This window comes from Mycteria americana, chromosome 4 (genome assembly GCF_035582795.1).
Source record: "Mycteria americana isolate JAX WOST 10 ecotype Jacksonville Zoo and Gardens chromosome 4, USCA_MyAme_1.0, whole genome shotgun sequence".
Taxonomy (NCBI): domain Eukaryota; kingdom Metazoa; phylum Chordata; class Aves; order Ciconiiformes; family Ciconiidae; genus Mycteria; species Mycteria americana.
This window is the reverse complement of record NC_134368.1, coordinates 2,553,277-2,573,256: the sequence shown is the minus strand read 5'-3', so window position 1 is coordinate 2,573,256 and position 19,980 is coordinate 2,553,277. Positions and strand designations below refer to the sequence as shown.

Below are 19,980 nucleotides of genomic sequence, written 5' to 3'. Positions count from 1 at the left end.
AATTAGCATTTTGAGGGCAAATATGCAGACAATTTGAGATAATGAGGCCTGATTATTCAATCCAATGAATGTTAAATAGGCAGCGAGGGCGCCCGCGTCTTATCTCCCCCGCTTTCGATTTATTTTAGTTTAGTTTAGTTTTAATCGTTTCCCATTTGAACTCTTTATTTGTCTTGGCTCCAGCCCCCTCCTCTCCCTCCCTCCATTCCCGGGCATCCCTGCGCTGCCAGCCGGGATTTTGCGGTGGGAAATCACCGGCGCGGACCCGCCATCCCCTTTGCAAAACATTTTCGGGGAGCGTTTTGCAGCTTGTCCCCCAAAAAATTGGAGCCGGGCGAGGTTCGGGTGGTGCTGTCAGTCCTGGCCCGTGCGTCCCTCCTCAGATTAGGGGATGGTTGGGTGACGTTTTGATGGCGGCGTGGATATTCGCAGGGACGTGCATCGCCGGCGCGGAGATTTGGGGTGACGCATCCCCAACTCTGGCTCATCCTTCATCATTTGGGCGGGCGACGGTGCGGTTGCTCCCACCCTGGGTCTCAGCACCCATCCTAAAACCGACGCAAAGAGCAAACGAGCCCCTGGGGCGATGAGCCCAGCACCCGCTGCCAGCCCAAAGCAAAGCCCGGCTCCGCGCCCCGTCACGCAGGACTTTCCGGCAGCGTTTTCCTCGGCTCTCATGAAAACGCAATTTCTTTGCGAGCCCACCGAGGCGCATTTCCCATCCCCGAGGAGGGAAGGGTCGGCTCCAGGCTGGGGAGCTCCTGGGGGTGAGCAGCACCGGGCCACCACGGTGGAGAGCGGCGTTTTGCACCAAAAGCAGGGGGCAAAAAGCAAAATGGGGTAATTAGCGTCGTTTTTCAGCTCCTCGCCGGCAAGGCAGCTGGGTTAGGCGAGACCCTGGTCGAGGATGCCATTGCAACGATGTTTAGGAGCGGGCTGGGGGAGACGCGCGGCTGCCACGGGGCAGGAGGAAACAAAAATTAAAGTTGAAGCAAAAATGAAAGGTAAAGCAAAAATTAAAGAGGAAGGAAAAATGAAAGTTGGAGGAAAAATTAAGGTGAAAGGAAACACTAAAGTTGAAGCAAAGCTTAAAGTTGAAGCAAAAATTAAAGTTGAAGGAAATACTGAAGCTGAAGCAAAAATAAAAGCAAAAATTAAAGCAAAAATAAAAGCAAAAATTAAAGTTGAAGCAAAAGTTAAAGCAGAATTTAACCCAGCCCAGGCTCGCTGAGGACAGTGACACGGGCCCGTGCTGCCGCTAACTCCCCACAATTCAAGAAAAGCATAAAAAAAAAAATCATTGATTTCAGGGGTAATTAAAAAACCCTTTTTATGCCTAAAATGCAAAGGTGGTGGTAAAAATCAAAGAGATGACAGAATAAGAGCTGGGAAGCAGAGCAGGGCAGGGAAGGTGAAGGGAGGCAGAAAAAACCCCCGTAATTATGGGGGCAAGGACAGAAAGCAGCAGAGAGGAGGAGATGCAGCGAGAGGAGAGATAATCAGAAAGGCAAAAAAAATATAGGGGAAAAACAATCAAAAGAAGGCAAAATAAAAAGCAGATGCTGAGGAGGGATAAGAGGCGGCCAGCGGAGCAGGGCCGGGCACCGGACTGGAGGGATAATTGGATTTCGGTTCGTCTCGGGGGCGATAAGAAATTCCCCGTGTAGTTTTTTTTCCCCTATTTGCAGCATATTTTAATGTGAGATTTGAATATGGCCGGGGCAGCGCATCCCACCCGGAAAAATACGGGTTGCTGGGGGGTTTTTTCACCCCATTTCCCCCAGTTTATGCACTTGCCAAGAGGCTTTTTGGGGCAGCCGGCGGCTATTCCTGCACTCAGCGGCTTCGGTCTCGTTAGCAGCTGTTTGGGGCGAACAGGAGCGGTGTGAGCCCCCAAAAGCACGGAGAGGGGAGGCAGCCACCCCAGAGGGGACACAGCCACCCCAGGGGGGACACAGGGACCCCAGAGGGGACACAGCCACCCCAAAGGGGACAGAGCAACCCCAAAGGGGACATTGCACCCCCAAAAAGGACGTTGCACCCCCAAAGGGGATATCAAAGGGGACGCAGCCACCCCCAGAGGGGACACAGCCACCCAAAGGGGACACAGGGATCCCAGAGGGGACACAGCAAACCCCAAAGGGGATGTTGCACCCCCAAAGGGGACATCAAAGGGGACACAGCCACCCCAAAGGGGACACAGCCACCCAAAGGGGACACAGCAACCTCAGCGGGGACACAGGGATCCCAGAGGGGACACAGCAAACCCCAAAGGGGCTGTAGCAACCCCAAAGGGGACATTGCATCCCCAAAAGGGACGTCGTACTCCCCAAAGGGGACATCAAAGGGGACACAGCCACCCCAAAGGGGACACAGCCACCCCAAAGGGGACACAGCAACCCCAGAGGGGACGTAGCAAATCCCAAAGAGGACATGGCAACGCCAAAGGGGACACAGCCACCCAAAGGGGACACAGCAACCTCAGTGGGGACACAGGGATCCCAGAGGGGACACAGCCACCCCAAAGGGGACAGAGCAACCCCAGAGGGGACACAGCAAACCACAAAGGGGCCGTAGCAACCCCAAAGGGGACATTGCACCCCCAAAAGGGACGTCGTATCCCCCAAAGGGGACATCAAAGGGGACACAGCCACCCCAGAGGGGACGTAGCAAATCCCAAAGGGGACATGGCAATGCCAAAGGGGACACAGCCACCCAAAGGGGACACAGCAGCCCCAGAGGGGACACAGCAAATCCCAAAGGGGACATGGCAATGCCAAAAGGGATGTCGTACCCCCCAAAGGGGACATCAAAGGGGACACAGCCACCCCAAAGGGGACACAGCAACCCCAGAGGGGACGTAGCAAATCCCAAAGGGGACATGGCAACGCCAAAGGGGACACAGCCACCCAAAGGGGACACAGCAACCTCAGTGGGGACACAGGGATCCCAGAGGGGATGCAGCAAACCCCAAAGGGGACAGAGCAACCCCAAAGGGGACGTCATAGGGGACACAGCCACCCCAAAGGGGACACAGCCACCTCAGCGGGGACGCAGGGATCCCAGAGGGGACGCAGCCAATCCCAAAGGGGCTGTAGCAACCCCAAAGGGGACATTGCACCCCCAAAGGGGACACAGTAACCCCAGAGGGGACACAGCAAATCCCAAAGGGGATGTTGCATCCCCTAAAGGGGACACAGTGACCCCAGAGGGGACGCAGCAATCCCAAAAGGGCCGTAGCAACCCCAAAGGGGACATTGCACCCCCAAAAGGGACGTCACACCCCCAAAGGGGACATCAGAGGGGACACAGCCACCCCAGAGGGGACGTAGCAAATCCCAAAGGGGACGCAGGGATCCCAAAGGGGCCGTTGCACCCGCGCAGCGCCCCGTAACCCCGTCAGGGCACCCTGCGTCCCCGCGGCCGAGCGGAACGGGCGGCCCCGGCCCCCGGGGAGGGGACACGAAGCAGAAGGAGGCGAAAAAAAAAATCGCCGCTGGTTCGATGCCGGAGATGGGAGCGATAGAGCAGAGCAGGCCAGCCCCGTCCTATTAACCGAGGTGGCCCCGAATGCCCCTTATCGCGATGACATCAAAGCCCCGGGGCCCAGGTGGCCCCGTCGTAACCCAGCCGTGAGCACCCGCAATGCCGGGCCCGAGCCCGGCGCAGCCCGGCACGGCTTTTTGGCGTGACCTTGCTTGAGGGGCCGGGGAACGTGGGGTTTGGGCGTGCAATGGAGTTATTAGGGTCAGCGGAGAGGTTTTTAATTGCTTATTAGGACTGGGGCCCCGCTGGGGACGCTGCTGTCCCCCCGCCCCGCTGCCGCGTGGGAAACGCTGCTCTGGAGGTTTCAAGCGACGCTCGGGAACGGTTGTGCGCGGCTGGAATAATCCCGGGGGACGGCGGGAACCCGCGCCCGGGTGCGCGTGTCCACGGGCCAAGCGGGTTGCCGGCGGCCGGTGGCGCGGGCACGCCGCGAAGGCCCCGGCAGGGGTCGTGCCGGGGCGCAGGGGGTGCTCCCGTGGGAAATGGGGCACGCGCGCGCGCGCTCACGTCTGCGTGTGCAAGTATGCGCGTACACTTGCGTGGATGGGCAAGCGCCAGCACGCGTATCCACGCACGCGCAAGCACGTGTATGCACACGCATGCACATCCCTGCAGGTGCTTGCACACAAATGCACATCCCTGCAGGTGCTTGCACACGCATGCACATCCATGCAGGTGCTTGCACACACATGCACATTCATGCAGGTGCATGCACACGCTTGCACACGCATGCACATCCATGCAGGTGCTTGCACACACATGCACATTCATGCAGGTGCATGCACATGCTTTGCATACACATGCACACCCATGCAGGTGCTTGCACACGCTTGCACACGCATGCACATCCATGCAGGCGCTTGCACACACATACACATCCATGCAGGTGCATGCACACGCTTGCACACACATGCACATCCCTGCAGGTGCTTGCACACGCTTGCACACGCATGCACATCCATGCAGGCACTTGCACACACATGCACATCCATGCAGGCCCTTGCAGATGCTTTGCACACACATACACATCCATGCAGATGATTTGAACACACATACACATCCATGCAGGCGCTTGCACATGCTTTGCACACGCTTTGCACACACATACACACCCATGCAGGCGCTTGCACACACATGCACATCTATGCAGGCGCTTGCACACGCTTGCACACACATGCACATCCAAGCAGGTGCTTGCAGATGCTTTGCACACGCTTTGCACACACATACACATCCATGCAGGCGCTTTGCACACGCATGCACATCCATGCAGGCACTTGCATACACATGCACATCCATGCAGGCGCTTGCAGACGCTTTGCACACACACATACACACCCATGCAGGTGCTTGCACACGCGTGCGCACACGCGCATCCTGGGAGGGGGTAACAGGGAAGAGCACGGGAAACGCCGGTAACGGAGGGGCCCGGGGCGGGTGCAGCGGGATGTCGGGGCACACAAACGTGTCCCCCCTCTTTCCGGCTCGCCCTGGCGCGGGGGACATGTCGCGACACTCGTGGTGACCCCAGCCTGCGGCGTGTCCAGGCTCCACACCCCGCCCGGTGTGCGGCCCGGTGCAGGAACGGCCCGGTACGCAGCCCGGTGCACCGTGCGGCGCGTGCTCCACCCTGCGGTGCCGGTACACGCCCCCGCCGTTACCCACCTCCCCGTTACACGCCCCCCCGTTACACGCCTCCCCGTTACACGCCCCCCCGTTACACCCCATCCCCGTTACACGCCCATCCCCGTTACACGCCCATCCCTGTTACACGCCTCCCCGTTACACGTCCCCCCCGTTACACGCCCCCCCGTTACACGCCTCCCCGCTACACGCCCATCCCCGTTACACGCCCCCCGGTTACACGCCCCCCCGTTACACGCCCATCCTCATTACACGCCCATCCCCGTTACACGCCCATCCCTGTTACACGCCCATCCCTGTTACACGCCTCCCCGTTCCACGCCCCCCCCGTTCCACGCCCATCCCCGTTCCACGCCCCCCCGTTCCACGCCCATCCCCGTTCCACGCCCCCTGTTCCACGCCCATCCCCGTTCCACGCCCCCCCGTTCCACGCCCATCCCCGTTCCACGCCCCCCCGTTCCACGCCCATCCCCGTTCCACGCCCCTCCCATTCCACGCCCCTCCCGTTGCACGCCCCGCCCCGCCTGCCCGGTGCACGCCCCCCCGGTGCCCCGCCCCCTGCACGCGCCGCCGCGCACCGCCCCCCGTCGACGCCGCCGGTCCGGCGAGGAGGGGCGGGGCCGTGGGGAGGAGTGGGGCGTGGCCGCGGGGCGGGGGGGCGGTGCTACGGCAGGGCGCGGGGGCGGGGTTAGAGCTGCGCGGGGCTTGGGGCGGGGAGGGGGCGGGGTTAGAGCCGGGCGGGGGCGGGGCTTGCGGTAGGGCGGGGCGGCCGGTGGCGCTCGCGCTGCGGCCCGGCTGCGGCAGCGGCGGCGGCGGCGGCGGAGCGAGGCCCGGTCCGGCCCGGTCCGGTTCTGTCCGGTTCAGCCCGGCCCGGCGCCTCCTCAGCGTCCCGCCATGGCGCTGCTGCGGGCGGCCGCACTTCCCGCTGAGGGGTCTCCGGCCTGGCTGCCCACCCACGTCCAGGTGACGGTGGTGCAGGCCCGCGGGCTGCGGTGCAAGGGCGGCGGCAAGCCGGGCACCAGCGACGCCTACACCATCATCCAGCTGGGCCGCGAGAAGTACAGCACGACGGTGGCCGAGAAGAGCACCGGCAACCCCGAATGGCGGGAGGAGTGCACCTTCGAGCTGCCCCCCGAGCTGGGTGCCCCGGCGGGCCCGGCCCGGGCTGGCCTGGTGCTCACCGTCATGCACCGGGCCCTGGTGGGCATGGACCGCTTCCTGGGCCAGGCCCTGGTGCCCCTGGAGCCCGCCCTGCAGCAGGGTCGTGCGCCCGACGAGCGGTGAGTGGGTCCCGCCGGGCATCGCCCGACACCCGTGGGGGCAGAGCAGGGGAGGCCTCCGGGATGGGCGTCACGGGGTCCCTGCGTGCCCGAGGATGGGCGTCACGGGGTCTCTGCCTGCCCCAGGATGGGTGTCACGGGTCCGTGTGAGCCCCAGGAAGGGTATCGCAGTGGATGGGGTGCCACGGGGTTCGTGTGTGCCCCAGGAAGGGCACTGCAGGAGATAGGGTGTGGTAAGGTCCACGCGTGCCCCAAGGAAAGGGCTTTGCAAGACGTAGGGCATCGTAGGGTCCCTGCGTACCCCGAGAAGGGGGTTGCTGGGGACAGGGAATCATGGGGACCATGAGTGCCCCAGGAAGGGCATTGTGGGAGGTCATCCACCATCACAGGGGCCGTGCATGCCCCAAGAAGGGTGTCGTGGGGGACAACGGGGCATCGCAGGGTCCATGGGTGCCCTGGGAAGGGTGTCACAGAGGATGGGGTGGCATGGGCTCCGTGTATGACTCAGGAAGGGCATCGCAGGATACAGGGTATCGCAGGACCCGTGGATGCTCTGGGAAGGGCGTCACGGGGGATAGGACGTCATGTGTGCTCCAGGAAGGGTGTTGTGGAGGACGGGGTGTCTCGGGGTCCCTCCAGCCCCCAGGAAGGGAGTCGTGCAGGGCAAGGCATCACGGGATCCTTCCTCCCCCTGGGCAGGGGATCCCGGGGGACAGGGTGCCGCGAGGTCTCTCCGTATCCCGGGAGGGTCCCCCCGGGGTCTGCCACTCCTGGGAAGCCGTGGCACAGATACTCGCGGTGGTTTGTCCTTCCGATGGCTGCGGCGGCTTTGCAGCCACCACCAGCTCGGTGGGGCTGTCGGCACGACCTGGTTTGTTGCGGTGCTGCTGCAGGAGGGTCCCCCAGTTCAGGGGACCGAACCCCAGCCCTGTGTTCCCTCCAGCATAAATCCCTACGTGGGGGGAATTTGCTGTTCTTCCTCCTTCCCCCAGAAGGGTTTAAAACAATAATAATGTTTTCTAGCCTTTGCCAAGCAGAGAAACGCAGGAATGTGGATGAAATTCCTTTAGGGAAGAAGTTTTTTGAGCTTTGCTCCACGCAAACCTGGCTGGGCTGCTGTGCACCTCCGGGAGCGTCCCCGCTGCTTGCTGGCTCCCCGGACCCCGGGAATTCGGCTGGCTCGCTGCCCGAAGCTGCAGGCTTGGAGAGGAGCCTCCCTCACTCTCCTACCCAGGGCACGGCCGGGGAGGCGGTGGAGGGAGCGCCGGGGCTTGGCAGACGGCGCAGCCTCGCTCCCGGAGAGCAGGATTAGTGTGAAAAATGGTCGGAAAAACTTTTCCCGTGGAGAAACGCGGCTCGTTTGCATCTGCAGCCCGTGGAGACTCCTGCTTGCCCTAAAATGGGAGCGTGGGCACAGAGGAAAAGTGACTAACCCCGGAGTTAGTGTCTGAGTGTTTCCCCCCCGGTGTTTATTTTGCTTTTATTAGCGCTGCCTGGAGAATGGGCGGCGGCGGAGGAGCTGCATTTGAATTCTTCGGGCCTAATTCAAACCAGCATCGTGCGCAGACTTCAGAGCGAGCGAGCCGATCGGCGGCCTTTCGGGCGTGCCAGAAGAGACGTGTTGTTTTGGCACGGGAGGATGTGAAATAACTTTCCGTCCTCTTTGCGGTTTGGGTAGCGAGCCCTGCGCTGGGAGCCGGGGTGGGAGCCGTGTCTCGAGGAAAGCCACGCTCCTGTTAGCAGAAGTTTATGAAGCTGTGCAAAGCGGGGGGCCCTGTGACAGTCCTGCGAAGGTTTTGGGAGGCTGAGCCTGTGGTTTCGTCTCAAAGGTCTCGACGTCAGGGGCTGTTAATCCCATGGGTGCAACGTCCACCGCGGCTGGACCCCGTGCTGCCTGTTATGGCTGCCGGTCACCCTGGCCGCGCCGTTACTGCACCCCAAGGAGGGGATCTGGGCTGTGAGGCAGGAGATCCCCAGGATCTTTGCTGTCCATCTCCCTCCCTTCCTGTAGCTTCGCTTGCATAAGGAAAATTAACTTCCCCTTGCACTGTTCAGGATCACAAGAGCTTTTAAGGCTCTTTATCTTTGCCCGTGGCCCCTGGTGATGGAAGTGAGCACAGAAAACGTGACGGAGAGCTCTCGCCCTGTGTCCTGAGCATCTCCATTCGCTCAAGCCCCTGAGCTGGAAGGTGTCTTGAGGGTGGGTGGCAGGTCCGCAGCGTGGAAGGGGCTGCACCTTGTTTTGGAGGGGGGTCCCAAGTGCTGGAGCCTGTCCAGCTGGTAGGAGAAGGGTTGGGGGAAGCCCCGGGGGTCTCGCTCTGCGAGCCGCGTAAGCTTCCAACCAACTTCTGACGTCTGGTTCAGTCCCATTGCAAACAACTTTGTTTAGGAGGAAATTTTAGTCCCAGATTACAAAATAGCAAAACAAAGACAAGGCTCCCCCTCTCCGGGACTGCACCGCATAGCACACCCAGGCCTGTGCAGCGGAGATAACCAGCGGCCCCCGAGCAAGGGATGTATAAGTTGAGCCTCTGCCATACGCTGGTTTTTAGGATCCCATCTGCGGTCCTTGCTCTTGGGCATAAAACTGCTGCCAGCTGGAATGGGACCCCGCTTAAAAAAAAGGCCTTGATTGTCAGCGTGTTGACCTTGCTCTCATTTTCCTGCTGATTTTTGTTGAAAGGAAACTTTACCGGCAATGATTTTTATACTTGTTTTCAGCTTGATGGAAAACGTTCCGTCAAACTTGGACTCTTCTCCAGGAACAAGCCGCCAGCCGGCGTCCAGGGGTGTTTATGAGCTGCCTTGTTCAGCCGAACGTCTCGGTTGTTTTGCCTGCAAGAAAATCAACTCTTGGATTTGGCCTTTTTGGGCATCCCGAGGCTTGTTCCACGCTCAGCCAGCTCCAAGGCCTGGGGTTGGCAAGCAAAGCAGCAGTGCTGAGCATCGTTTCTCCCTTCCCACTTGAGCCGTGTAGTGCTTTTATTTTTCACGCATGCCTTTTGCTGCCCTGTTGAGCCTGATGTGTGTCTCCGGATGCAATACCTTTCTGCATCAGGAAAACCCTTTGCCGTGGTCCTGCCTGGGCAAGATGTTCCTGGTCCTCACCTCTCCCTCTCCCATGACCTGGTCCCTGCAGCTCTCTGTCCTGCCTCATTTTTTGGGAGCCCAAAGCCTGGTGCTGCCGGTAGGATGAGGCTGTGCAATAAAAGTGCTTGTATACCGGCATGGTGACCATCACCGTGTCCGACTGTAACGGTCTGCTGGTGGGTCCTCGAGCGATGCCGGCTCGGCACAGGCATGGGTGAGAGATGTGGTAGTTCGGCAGGTAAAGAGCGGTGTGGTCAGTCCCTCCAAAACGAGGGCTTAGCCCAGGAGGAGAGGGGTTTTTTTCTGTACTCGCGAGGCAGCTATTGCTTCTGCTTCCTGACATCCAGGAAATGCCGTTGCAGTCCCCTGCGGGGGCTCATCCTGCCTCTCCTGCGGTGTGGCAGCGAGCCGGGGAGCGTTACCTCCACCTCCGTCCCCATCAACGCAGCATCTGGGGAGGGTGGAAAAGGCTCCAGCTCCAGCGAGATGAGAGCTTCGATCCGACACCCGTCAGGCTGTGTTTTCGCCTTGGCCAATGTGGTCTGTTGGGTGGGTGGTACGGCGGGGGCTTGGTGTTGGGGAGGACAGGAGGTGCACAGGAACTCCTGCGGGGTTGGACCTTGGACCTCACTGCCTGGGGGCCTGAAAGGACCTTGATTTTGCTCCATTGGCTGCGAGGCTGATGGTGGGGAGGGGTAGCGGGCACCCAAGGTTTCCTGGGCTGGGTAAAGAAAAAACATAATTGTCATTAACTCCTTTTTCCCCCTTTGAAATCTCATTTTCATTTGCTTTCTTTCCCTAAGACCTCTGAGCCCCTCGCAAAGGGGAAAAGTTAAAGCCGTGAGCCTTCCAGGGTGAAGCTCTGCTGGCCGTGCAAACACCGGACTGCCGGAGCTCGGTCTCCGGAGAGCAAAATTCAGGGCTCGGCAGCACTGGGATCCTGTGGGTAAGGGGACAGTAAGTGTAGCAGAGGAGTCGTGATTCCTGGCTCTGGTGTTTTCCTGCAGTGACTTGCAGTTGCTTGCTGGCTGCTGCCTCAGACAAGGAGCAACAGCAGCGAGTGGCCTTTGGTGTCTCTGCGACAGGGAACTTGTCTTGCAGAGTTGTTACCCGTGCAAAATTAGCCCAGCTCCAAATTCCCCAAAGCCTTCCCTGCTGCAGTTCCCTTTACTCGTTCCCATCCCTCCCCAGCTGCGGAGGGGCCGGTTGCTTGGAGGGGTCTGGGCTTGTGTGCAGCCCTTCACCTGGGCAGCCGCAGCGTCTCTGCCCTGGCAGCAGGAATGAGACACTCTCCTTCTTGCTCTCCATCAGCAAAGAAGCTACTCGGGGTACAAAACCTTTCTTCTGGGTGCTAAACTTTTCCAGCTGAAGTCCTTGAGGCCACCGGGGCTTCTCTCCTCCATGTCTTGATGGAGCTCAGTTCTGGGGCAAGGCTCAGTGGAAAAGAGACGGGGATTTCCTTGGGCTTGCGGGGAAGATGTCGCGGAGCCGGGCCAAGATGGCTGGCAGAGCCGGTTGGAGAAGGAGCTTGTCAGCCCCGTCGCTGCCTGCAGCTGCGTGGCTTGGCATGGGGAGAGAGAAGCAGCATGGCTGGGGGGGAAAGAACAGGCTGAGATGGAGGTGGCTCAGGTGGACATTGCTTTGAATTTGCTTTGGCTCTGGGGTGACCGAGAAGCCCTCCGGGAGTTCACATCATCACCCTGTCCCCTCAGCAGCAAAGCAGTGTGGGAACCTCGGAGGGGCGAGAAGCATCCTTGGAGCCAAGGGACAGTCCCCGAATCCCTGCCAGGGCTCCCTGTCTGTTGGTCCTTCCTGAGCTAAGCCCCACATCAGGCACTTTTCCTTTCCCCTTGCTGGTTGTACCCATCAAATCCCCTCCTTGCTGTGATGAGAGCGGATGGGTAACGTGCTTTCTGTGCCACTGTCCTCGTGTTTCCCCCAAGCACGGACCCACTCTCATCTCCACCGCCAGCCCTTCTGGACTGCTGTCAGCCCATGGCGTGCTTGTGGCCGTCGCCCTCCCTTGTTAAATTAAAATCAGTGGAGATCATTAGCAGCAGAGCACGCTCTGTGGCCTGCGGGCTCTTGGCTGTGGCATCTCTCTCGGATGCGGTGGTTTGTGCTCGTTGCTGTTCCCACTGTGGCCTTGGCTTCTGGCTGCATCTCCTAGGGGAGATTTTCACACCCAGGGTCAGAGCTCACTTTCTGCTCCCTATCAGGCATGAGCTGAGGCCAAATTGCTGCAGCCGTGTCCTCTGCACGTCTGTCCTTAAGGCTAGGAGAGGAAGAGACCTTGGAGCTGGGCGGAGAGGAAATAGCCGCTCCGTGATAGTTTTGGGACAGAAAGTTTTAATACGAGGGCAAAGAGAGCCCTCTTCCCCAGGGGCCGTGATCGGAGGCACCCAGCAAGGCTGGCGAAGGTCTCCGGCATGGCTAAGAGCAGCGGTGAGCTCTTTGGATGCCCTGGGCTGTGATGAAATCCTTGTTTTGGGGCTGGAAAGGCAGCTCTGAGGGGTTATTGCATCTCAGCCAAGCCAGGAAACGCCCTGCTGTGTCGAAATGCCGCCTGAGCAGGGGGAGGAGAGGGTTAGTCTGCCAAAAATCAGGTCGAGATGCTCTCTGCGCTGCCGGAGGCAAGGCTGGGCAGGAGGCAGCCAGGCCTTGGGATAGGGACCTTGGTGTCCCGCTTGTCCTGGGCAAGCATTTGCCCCTAGCTGGGAGCCCACAGGGAAGGCATTGAGGCGCTGAGATGATGGTGACGCTGCTTATGAAATGGTGGCAGGGCTTAATTTTGCTCCTACCTGCTCAGTTAACCCTGTTTTCACCCAGTTGCTGAGGTTGGTTTAAGAGGTTTAAGGCCCTTGCTCTGTTCTGCTCTGGGAAGGCTCTGCTTTGGTTGTTTTTAAAAGATGTTTGAGGAGTTTGATCCCAACTTTGCAACTCTGGCATGTTGGGTTTGGACTGTCAGTGGCCGACAGCGCTGGCCTGTCACCCTCCATCATCTTAAAAACCAAAAAGCTGCAGATTCAGGCTTCTTTCTCTGTTTCACGCTAATCTGCAGAGCCCTAACTGCCTCCAGCTGTCTTTTTCCCTTAGCAGCTGCAGAAAAACCCGCAGCCAGCCCAGAAAACACCTCGAACCTGTTGGTACAAAGCTCCAGACGCGGGTGGAGCTGATGCTATTGCATATGCTGAGTTCAGCTAGCGCTCACGTCGTGCTTCGGGAACCTCGCCACCTTGGTTCATCTTTCCAAGGTGACTCCCTCCCTTCCCTACAGAGTCTGGCAAAATATTTTGTGCCAGTCCTTCCTCTTTGGTGAACAGGAAGGCAGGGTGGGCTCTGCTCGCCGCTCGTCTCGCCCTCCAAGGTGCCGTCTTGTCACGCTGGGCTGAGCTGGATGGCTCAAAGGCAGCGTCCGCAGCAGGAGCGGAGTTTTTGGGTGATGCTCTTCGTGGTTCCTGGGGGAATCTGCTCGATTGTACCATTGCCCCAGAGGAGAGCATCTGCGGGCACCCTCAGCTGCACCCCGGCAGCATGGTCCCTTGGAGCGATGTGTCACAACTCAGGGGTCTGCTGGAGACACCCCCCTTCTTTGTCACTGTCCCGGAGGGACAGCATCTGTTGGGGCAGAGAGTGTGTCCGTGCCGGGGCTGTTGCCAGGGCAGAGTCTAGACAGGGTTATTCTGCCTGTCCGCTGTAGCTGACTCGTGAATGCACTTATGTAGGCGCCTGTGCGAAGGGAAAACGGCCTCCTTGTCCCGAGTAACCCTGTAGGCTCTGGGTGCTCTGGTGTTGTCTCGCCTGTTGAAATCCTCTTGCTCTGGACGCTGCTCCGTTGCGGGTGTGCTGGCACGGGCTGCTACCTCTGCACGGCTGCTGCACGGGGCTTTCTTGACAATTGGAGTCCAAAAAAGACCTTGCATCCTTTCTGCATGCAATCTGTCGAGTGAAAATGGCTTTTAAACCTTTGCTGCTGCCTCTCTTCCTGCCCCGGGGCTTGTTGGAGCCTGTGCTCGGCAAAGGTGTGCAAATAACTGCCATGGGAATTTGCTTTCTTTGTCAGAAGCTTGGCTGGGGACACGGGGTTTGGGTTTCCAATGGGACGGCCTTTTCAGCCCAGGCTGGGGGTTTGGGAGCCCCGTCCCCGGAGCAGCATCCCACGGCCTCCCCAGCTCTGTGTTTCCAGCACGTGGGTCTCTGCTGCCAAATCCACCAAGGGTAAAGGGCTGTGTAATTAGAGCAACCCGCTACTGGGTTTAAGATTCGTTCCTTTTTCCCTTTTTCCCCCTTTTTCACATGCGTGACTCATGCCCCAGAGCGGGTTGCAGCGTCTGTAGATGCGACGAATGAACAATCAGTGCGTGACCTGTTGCCGAAGCGGGTGTAGCTGGTGTATTGAGCTGCGTGAAGCCCTTGGCATTGGTTTCCCCTTCGGAGGACAGGCGCTGCGTTCCCAAGCCTCGCGTTGCCTCTAGGTACTAGGTTCTCCACGCAAGCCCTGCCGTGATGCTCTTCCCATTTGGAAGCGGGAAAGGATTTACAGCAAAAATGTGTTTCTCCTGCCCATCCCGTGCACGTTGAGTTGTGCATGAAGTAGCTCCCCAGAAGCAGGCGCGCTGGGGGAACCTGCGGAGCAGCTCCTCGCTGTCGGTCGTGCTTTGCAATCCTGCAAAGTCAGCTCGGGGCTCGGGTTTTTTTAATATTTCTTTGTGCCCTTGGTGTCTTGTGCATCGGGTCAGCGGATCACCAGCGCTGCCTCCTCTCCCATCCTCATGCAGGGACCTCGTTCCCCAGCCTCGCTATGTCGGGGCAGCGCTGGCCCGGCAGTTCAGGTCATTCGGTGACTACAAACGTGGTTTATTGGCTTGTTTGCAACTTGGAGGATGCAAACCTTGGGTGTTCTGGAGTGTAAGCGGATAAATATAGCTGAAGAGATCACTTTCTGTCTCCTGCTATTACTATCTCCATTCATAAATGTTTCATGCTCCATTTTACAGCTCCTTAAATCTTTCCTCCTTTTTTCTTCCTACCTGTCCATCCTGTGCTAGAGAGGGGAAAACCTCTGATCTTCTTAGCCTAAATTGATTTGGGATGAAGTTACCCGTCCTTGCTCTCATGCCAGCACTGTCCTGGTGGCTGATGGCTCTTCTCCATCTCTGGTGTCTACCCTGCTCCTAAAACTGTCCCCCTCCATGCCATCACACACCCCTGCTCGCCTCTGCCAGCCAGCACAGAGGCCGTAGGGGCAGATTTGGGGGCAGTGGGGTGGCTGGGCAGCCATCCTCTGTCTCCTCTGTGTGCAGGGTCAAGAAAACAGCCTGTCTGGGGGCTCCGCAGGTCTGGGCCACCCCAGTCCCCCCATAGCTAAGGGGAGGTGCCAGGCGGCAGGGTCCTGTGGGGCACTGCTCCGGCTGGGATGCAGGAGTGAGGATGCTCAGGACCTTGCTGGGATGGACCTTGTGCATGGAGCACCAGCTCCGTAGCACAGCCTGGGTGTTGCACCAGGCCTGCCAGTGAGCTGTGGACACAAGCAGGGCTGGGTTTTTTCCTGGTTTTCATCACGCCTTGCAGGTTTGCAGGCTGTTCCCTGCCATTGAGACCCACTGGAGTGACAGTATCTCTGTTCCTGGCCTGCGAGTCGTGCGATGAGCCCTTCAGCAGGGCATGGATACGGCTGAGCATGGACAGCTTCTCTGTCCCAGCGCGGGTGTGAGTCGGTGGTGGGATTTTCTCATGCGGGTTCCTGGTTGTCCCATGCTTCCATGTTGGCTGCGGTAATACTAATACATCGCTTGGAGCACCAGCACCGAGTCCGTACCTCCATCCCCTTGCACCCCTCACCACACACGGCTCCTGCTCTTTGTTTCTGACATCCCATTTAGCCAGCACTCTCTTCAGCGGCTGAGTTGGTTGTGTCAAAGCTGGAACCCATTAGAGGAGCAGGGTTGAGTTGCTTCATTAGCAGTGAGCTGAATTATCTAACGAGCTGTGGGGGGTTGGTTTGTTCAAGTTTGTTTTCAAGCACTTCTCAGAGGAACGTTTGGAGAGATGAACTTCTTCCCACCTCAGCCGCTCGAGCCCTTTCTTCCCCATCCGTGGGGGAATCAGCCTGTGTTTATTTTCCATCTGTGCTTTTAGCAGCTTACAGGGATCACCTTGCAAAATAGGCCAGCCAAAACCAACACGAAACGAACCTACGCTGCAGAAAAGCTTCCCAGCACCGGCGGGGGAAGCTGTATCAAAAACACGAAGCCAGACAAAAAGCACAAAACTCCCCAGGGTTGGGTTGTTTTCCACCCTACGCTTCCCTTCTTGAGTAGGTGAGCTTCCTCCTGGCCCGATGCTATGTGCGTATTTCTGCAGGGCTGCTTCAGCTCTTGTCTCACCGAAATGCCTCTTCGCTGTTCGTGCTGTGCCCATCGAGCGGAGGTCATGCCAGGAGGAGCCGTGCCCCTTCTGCTAACATTCGTGTTTTCCCCGGATTGCCTTTCCTGCGCTCCGTCGCTGTAGGGGCCCAAATAGTCTTTAATTAAAGACTTGGGGCTCTCCTCGTAAGCCAGGCTGACCTTGTTGCAGGGATGAATCAGCAGTAAATGACAGGCTGGTGCGGTCAGGGAAGAAGCATTGGCTCCGCGTTGGCCTGTCTCTTGCTCTGTACTGCAGCTTGGGCAGCTGAATTGTGTGGGGCAGGAGCATTTCTGGTCAGTTTGAGGCGAACCTCGACCACCCTGACGATCCTGAGTGGTTTTGGGAGGCTTTTGGGAAGCACCTGATGGCTGAAGTGCTCTAGAAATGCTCCAGCTGTGCATCCTTCCCCATGTGCATCCATGGACACCACGAGTCACTAAGGGACTTAACCACCCAAGGAAGTTCTCTTGAACTTGCCGCTGGTAAAGCACTGGGACCAGTCCAAGAACGAAACTGAAGAACCATTGCTGAAGGTACCCGGGGTGCGTTGGACAGGTCTGTTGGGGCGAGGTAGGTCCAGTTGAGCTGGAGGATGGATGGGGATCTCTTGGGGACCCAAACCGGACCCATGGGAGAGCAAAGGTGGTCCTCCTTGGAAGGATCCACATCCTCCTTGGAAGGACCCATGTCCTCCCTGAAAGTAGGGCAGGATGGTGCATGTGGCATCTCTGAGAGCCGTGTTGCGTGCGCTGCCCTGCTTGCCTGATCTCGTCCTGGTGTTGCTGGGCTTGGATCACCCCAGGGCTTCGGGACGCCAACCTGCGCAGCTGCTGACAGGTTGGGGGCTTCGGCTTTGTGTTTGGTTTTGTGCTGAAGGAGTTGCTTGATTGGGTGGGGGGGGACGTGGAGGGGACAACGTGGCAAAAGCCTCGGATCACGGTCAGCGTTGCCTTTCTGTTAAGGGTTGGCTCTGTGTCCTCCTGCTCATCCCAGCAGCTTGTTTTCCCATCCTAGGAGGTGCTGGGGCAGCCCATGCAGACCAGGTGTCTCATAAACCCAAACGAGTTTTCTCATCGATGGGGAGAAAATACTGCCCAAGCATTTTCCCCCTGTAGCTCGGATACCCAACGCAAGGTTTCTCAGAGCGGGGGCTCCCCGTGCCCCCCATAAATGGTCACCTGCAGCCCAATGGCAGACAAAGAGCAGAGGAGAGGGGAGGACATGAACCACGCGCTGACCCCGAGCAAAGCCATCCTGTCAGCGTCCTCCGTGGGGTTGCTTTCCCTCCTTAACAAACAGCTCCTACGCTCTTGTTTCCATGCCAGGGTGTTTTTTCCCTTTGCTCAGCACTAGCTGGCTTTCCGGTATGGGATGCTGCGGGAGGATGAGGGAAAGCACGTGTTTTTTTGGGGGCCTGGAGATACAGCAGCGCTTTGTGTTCTGCTCTCCGTGCCTCCCTTGCTGCTCCAATTGATCCTGGCAACAGCAAATGTAAAAATAGATGCCGGGCGCTTTCTGCCTTTCCTCCCAAACCTGCCTTTTGGCAGCCGTGCTGCGTGGCTCGCCGTTCTCCTTGACTCTCAGTGGAGGCGAATGGGAGGAGAGAGGAGCCTTTGCACAGGAAAGGGTTTTACTGAAACTGTCTGGAGGCAGTTCGGATGCGCTGATTAAACACGGTGACCTAAATGAGCGCGCACAGCCGTGCAGGGGGGCTGGGGAGCCCTCCGCCGTACATCAGTGCTCACAAGCAGTGTTACTGCGATGGGATGTGAACTTGCAAACCCCTGGAGCACGTCTCGCTTCCCAGGAGCTGCCCGAGAGCTCGCAGGGGCCTCCAGTTGCTTCCCCTTTCCAGGACATCTGCAGGGTGTTTTCTGTTTGAGGTTTCCTCTCCCGTCCCTGTGCGCTGGGGCGGCTTGCTGCTTCCTTCCCCCTGCAGAGATCCCCAGGGCCTGGGTGCCCGCCTGCCGCAGCATCCGTGGAGGGCAGATCCCGGGGTGATGCCGGGAGAAGCCTTTTGCCTTTGGGAGGATGCGCACCCAGCGTGGTGCAATGCTGCAGGCAGGCACCCGATGCATAGAGGCACTGGACCTCTGGGGTGTAAGAAGGAAGAATATAGTTGGGTTTTTTTGGTTTTTTTTTTTTTTTTTTTTTTTGCAAAAGCTAATTGCCTGAACCTGCAGCTCGTGTCTTCAAGCTGGCTCAAGCTGCGTTCCCTGGATGTGTTACTTTGGAGATGTCTCTGAGCTAGCCCGGCTCTCCATATGGCCAGGACCAAGGTGTCTCAGCAGAAGCACCGCCTTGCTTTGGAGGTGGGCAGTAGCTGATGGGTGGAAAGGAGCAGTTCTCCACGGAGCTGAAGGGCGTTGATACATGACCAGCAGGCTGGGAAGCTGCAGGTTTCATCCTCTGCTCCGTGTTCAAGGGGGAGACCAGTTTCCCGTTGTAGGGAGCAAGGGAAGGAGCACAGACTCGGGCACCAAGCATGTCTTCTTAGCTAGGAGCAATCCTGCTTCCCATCACTACCAGCTCTGGCACCGGGACAAGACAGCCTGTTTAAATTAATGTTTTTTTAATTCACAAAGTCTGTGTCAGGCTGTGATGCCTCCAAACCTTACTAATAACAGCACCCTGGGAGTAGGTGGCCAGAGATGGGTGGCTTGTCCTGGATGTCCTGTGCAGCGAGGAGTTGGACCCGAGCTGGTGGCACCAGCCTCAAGAGAGGCCTCCAAAACGCCTCCAAGAAGCGGGTCCTTGCAGTCCTCAGTCTCCAGTGCTCGTCGTGCTTGGCACGGCTTCCTCGATCTCCCCACGCTCCTCGGTGCCAGCACCTCTTCCGCAGCCTGATTAATATAACCCAGTTAAATTCAGAGCGATTGGTCTGAGCCTGAGCTGTGAAGCCCACAGCTGCTATTTCAGACCTGGAAAAGGGTTTGTATGGGCAGAAGCTGGTTTGTTTTTTCCAGGCGTATCATCTAGTCCCATAAAAGAGATCATGTCCCCCTCCGAGGCTTGAGCTTGGGTGGCCCCAATCCAGAAAATCCCCAGCCAGGACTTACCTCTGAGGGCAGCTCGTGGAGGAAATGTGGGAAACCAAGGGGCATGGGATGGGGTTAATAGTGAAGAGATGCTGCGGGAGTTTGTGTTTAGCTGGGCTGGGACTTGAACCCCCCCCCCAGTCCCGCTCTCCTGCCGCATCCCGGGCGAGGCAGTGTTTGCACCTCCTGTTTCCACTGGAACTGATTCATAAAAAAAGAGAAAAATCCAACATGGAACAACTTAATCCTCCCAAACACTCATCTTGTGCCATAAACTTAGAACTCAGCCTAAAAATAGCTCTGTTCCCTGTTTGAGGTGTAGTCCCGACTGCTTGCCGACTGCTGATTAGGTTTTGGGAACCAAAAATAGCTCCTTAATCCAGCGCCAGCGTAAGCAGAGGTTTTTCCTTGAACGGACGCTTTTTGAAGCAGATCAGGTTTTAAGGCTTGTTCTTTCAAAGGCATCGCCACCGAGCACCCAGATTAATTTTAATGACCGCAACGTTATAAGTGATGGGACGGGAGATGCTGAGAGCGTATCCATGTGAGCTGAGCCAGTGCAGAGCTCTTATGGGCTGTTACATCTCATCGTCCTCAGAAGCTCGTGCCTTTCCTTATGTTAATCCACCCAGATTTTCTCTCTATTTTTTTTTTTTTCCCCCCCATGAGATGACATAAGATATAAAAACTACTTGCAAGATTTTTTTTTTTTTTTTCTTCCTGCTAAATGATTCAGCCCCCAAATCTCTCCTCTCCCAGCTGGCAGGCTGCTGCAGCCCTTCCCGCTTGAACTTCTTCCAGGTCTTGCATCAAACTGAGCAACGTAGTATTTGATGTGCTGTGGCCACAGCCTGTTCCAAGCAGCCTTTTCCTCACCGCTCCTACGGGAAGAGTCTGCCTGACTCGCCTGCTCCTGCTCCCTGCCAGCGGATCAGCTTGTTCGGGTGTCTCTTTGCAGCCGATGACTTGCTGTA

At 58.1% G+C, this 19,980-nt stretch overlaps 2 protein-coding genes across 4 annotated transcripts in view; one reads left to right on the top strand and one right to left on the bottom strand.

Moving 5' to 3' along the window:
• ALMS1 (ALMS1 centrosome and basal body associated protein) overlaps positions 1-19,980 on the bottom strand; it is a 358,966-nt gene that overhangs the window by 185,166 nt on the left and 153,820 nt on the right. The window lies entirely within an intron of this gene.
• The window catches only part of RAB11FIP5 (RAB11 family interacting protein 5), a 43,250-nt gene continuing 29,232 nt past the window's right edge, over positions 5,963-19,980 (top strand). For all 3 annotated transcript variants that reach the window (XM_075499444.1, XM_075499445.1, XM_075499447.1), the window contains exon 1: positions 5,963-6,470. In XM_075499444.1, coding sequence (XP_075355559.1) covers positions 6,085-6,470 — 386 coding nt within the window. In that variant the 5' untranslated portion in view covers positions 5,963-6,084. The remainder of the gene's footprint in view (positions 6,471-19,980) is intronic.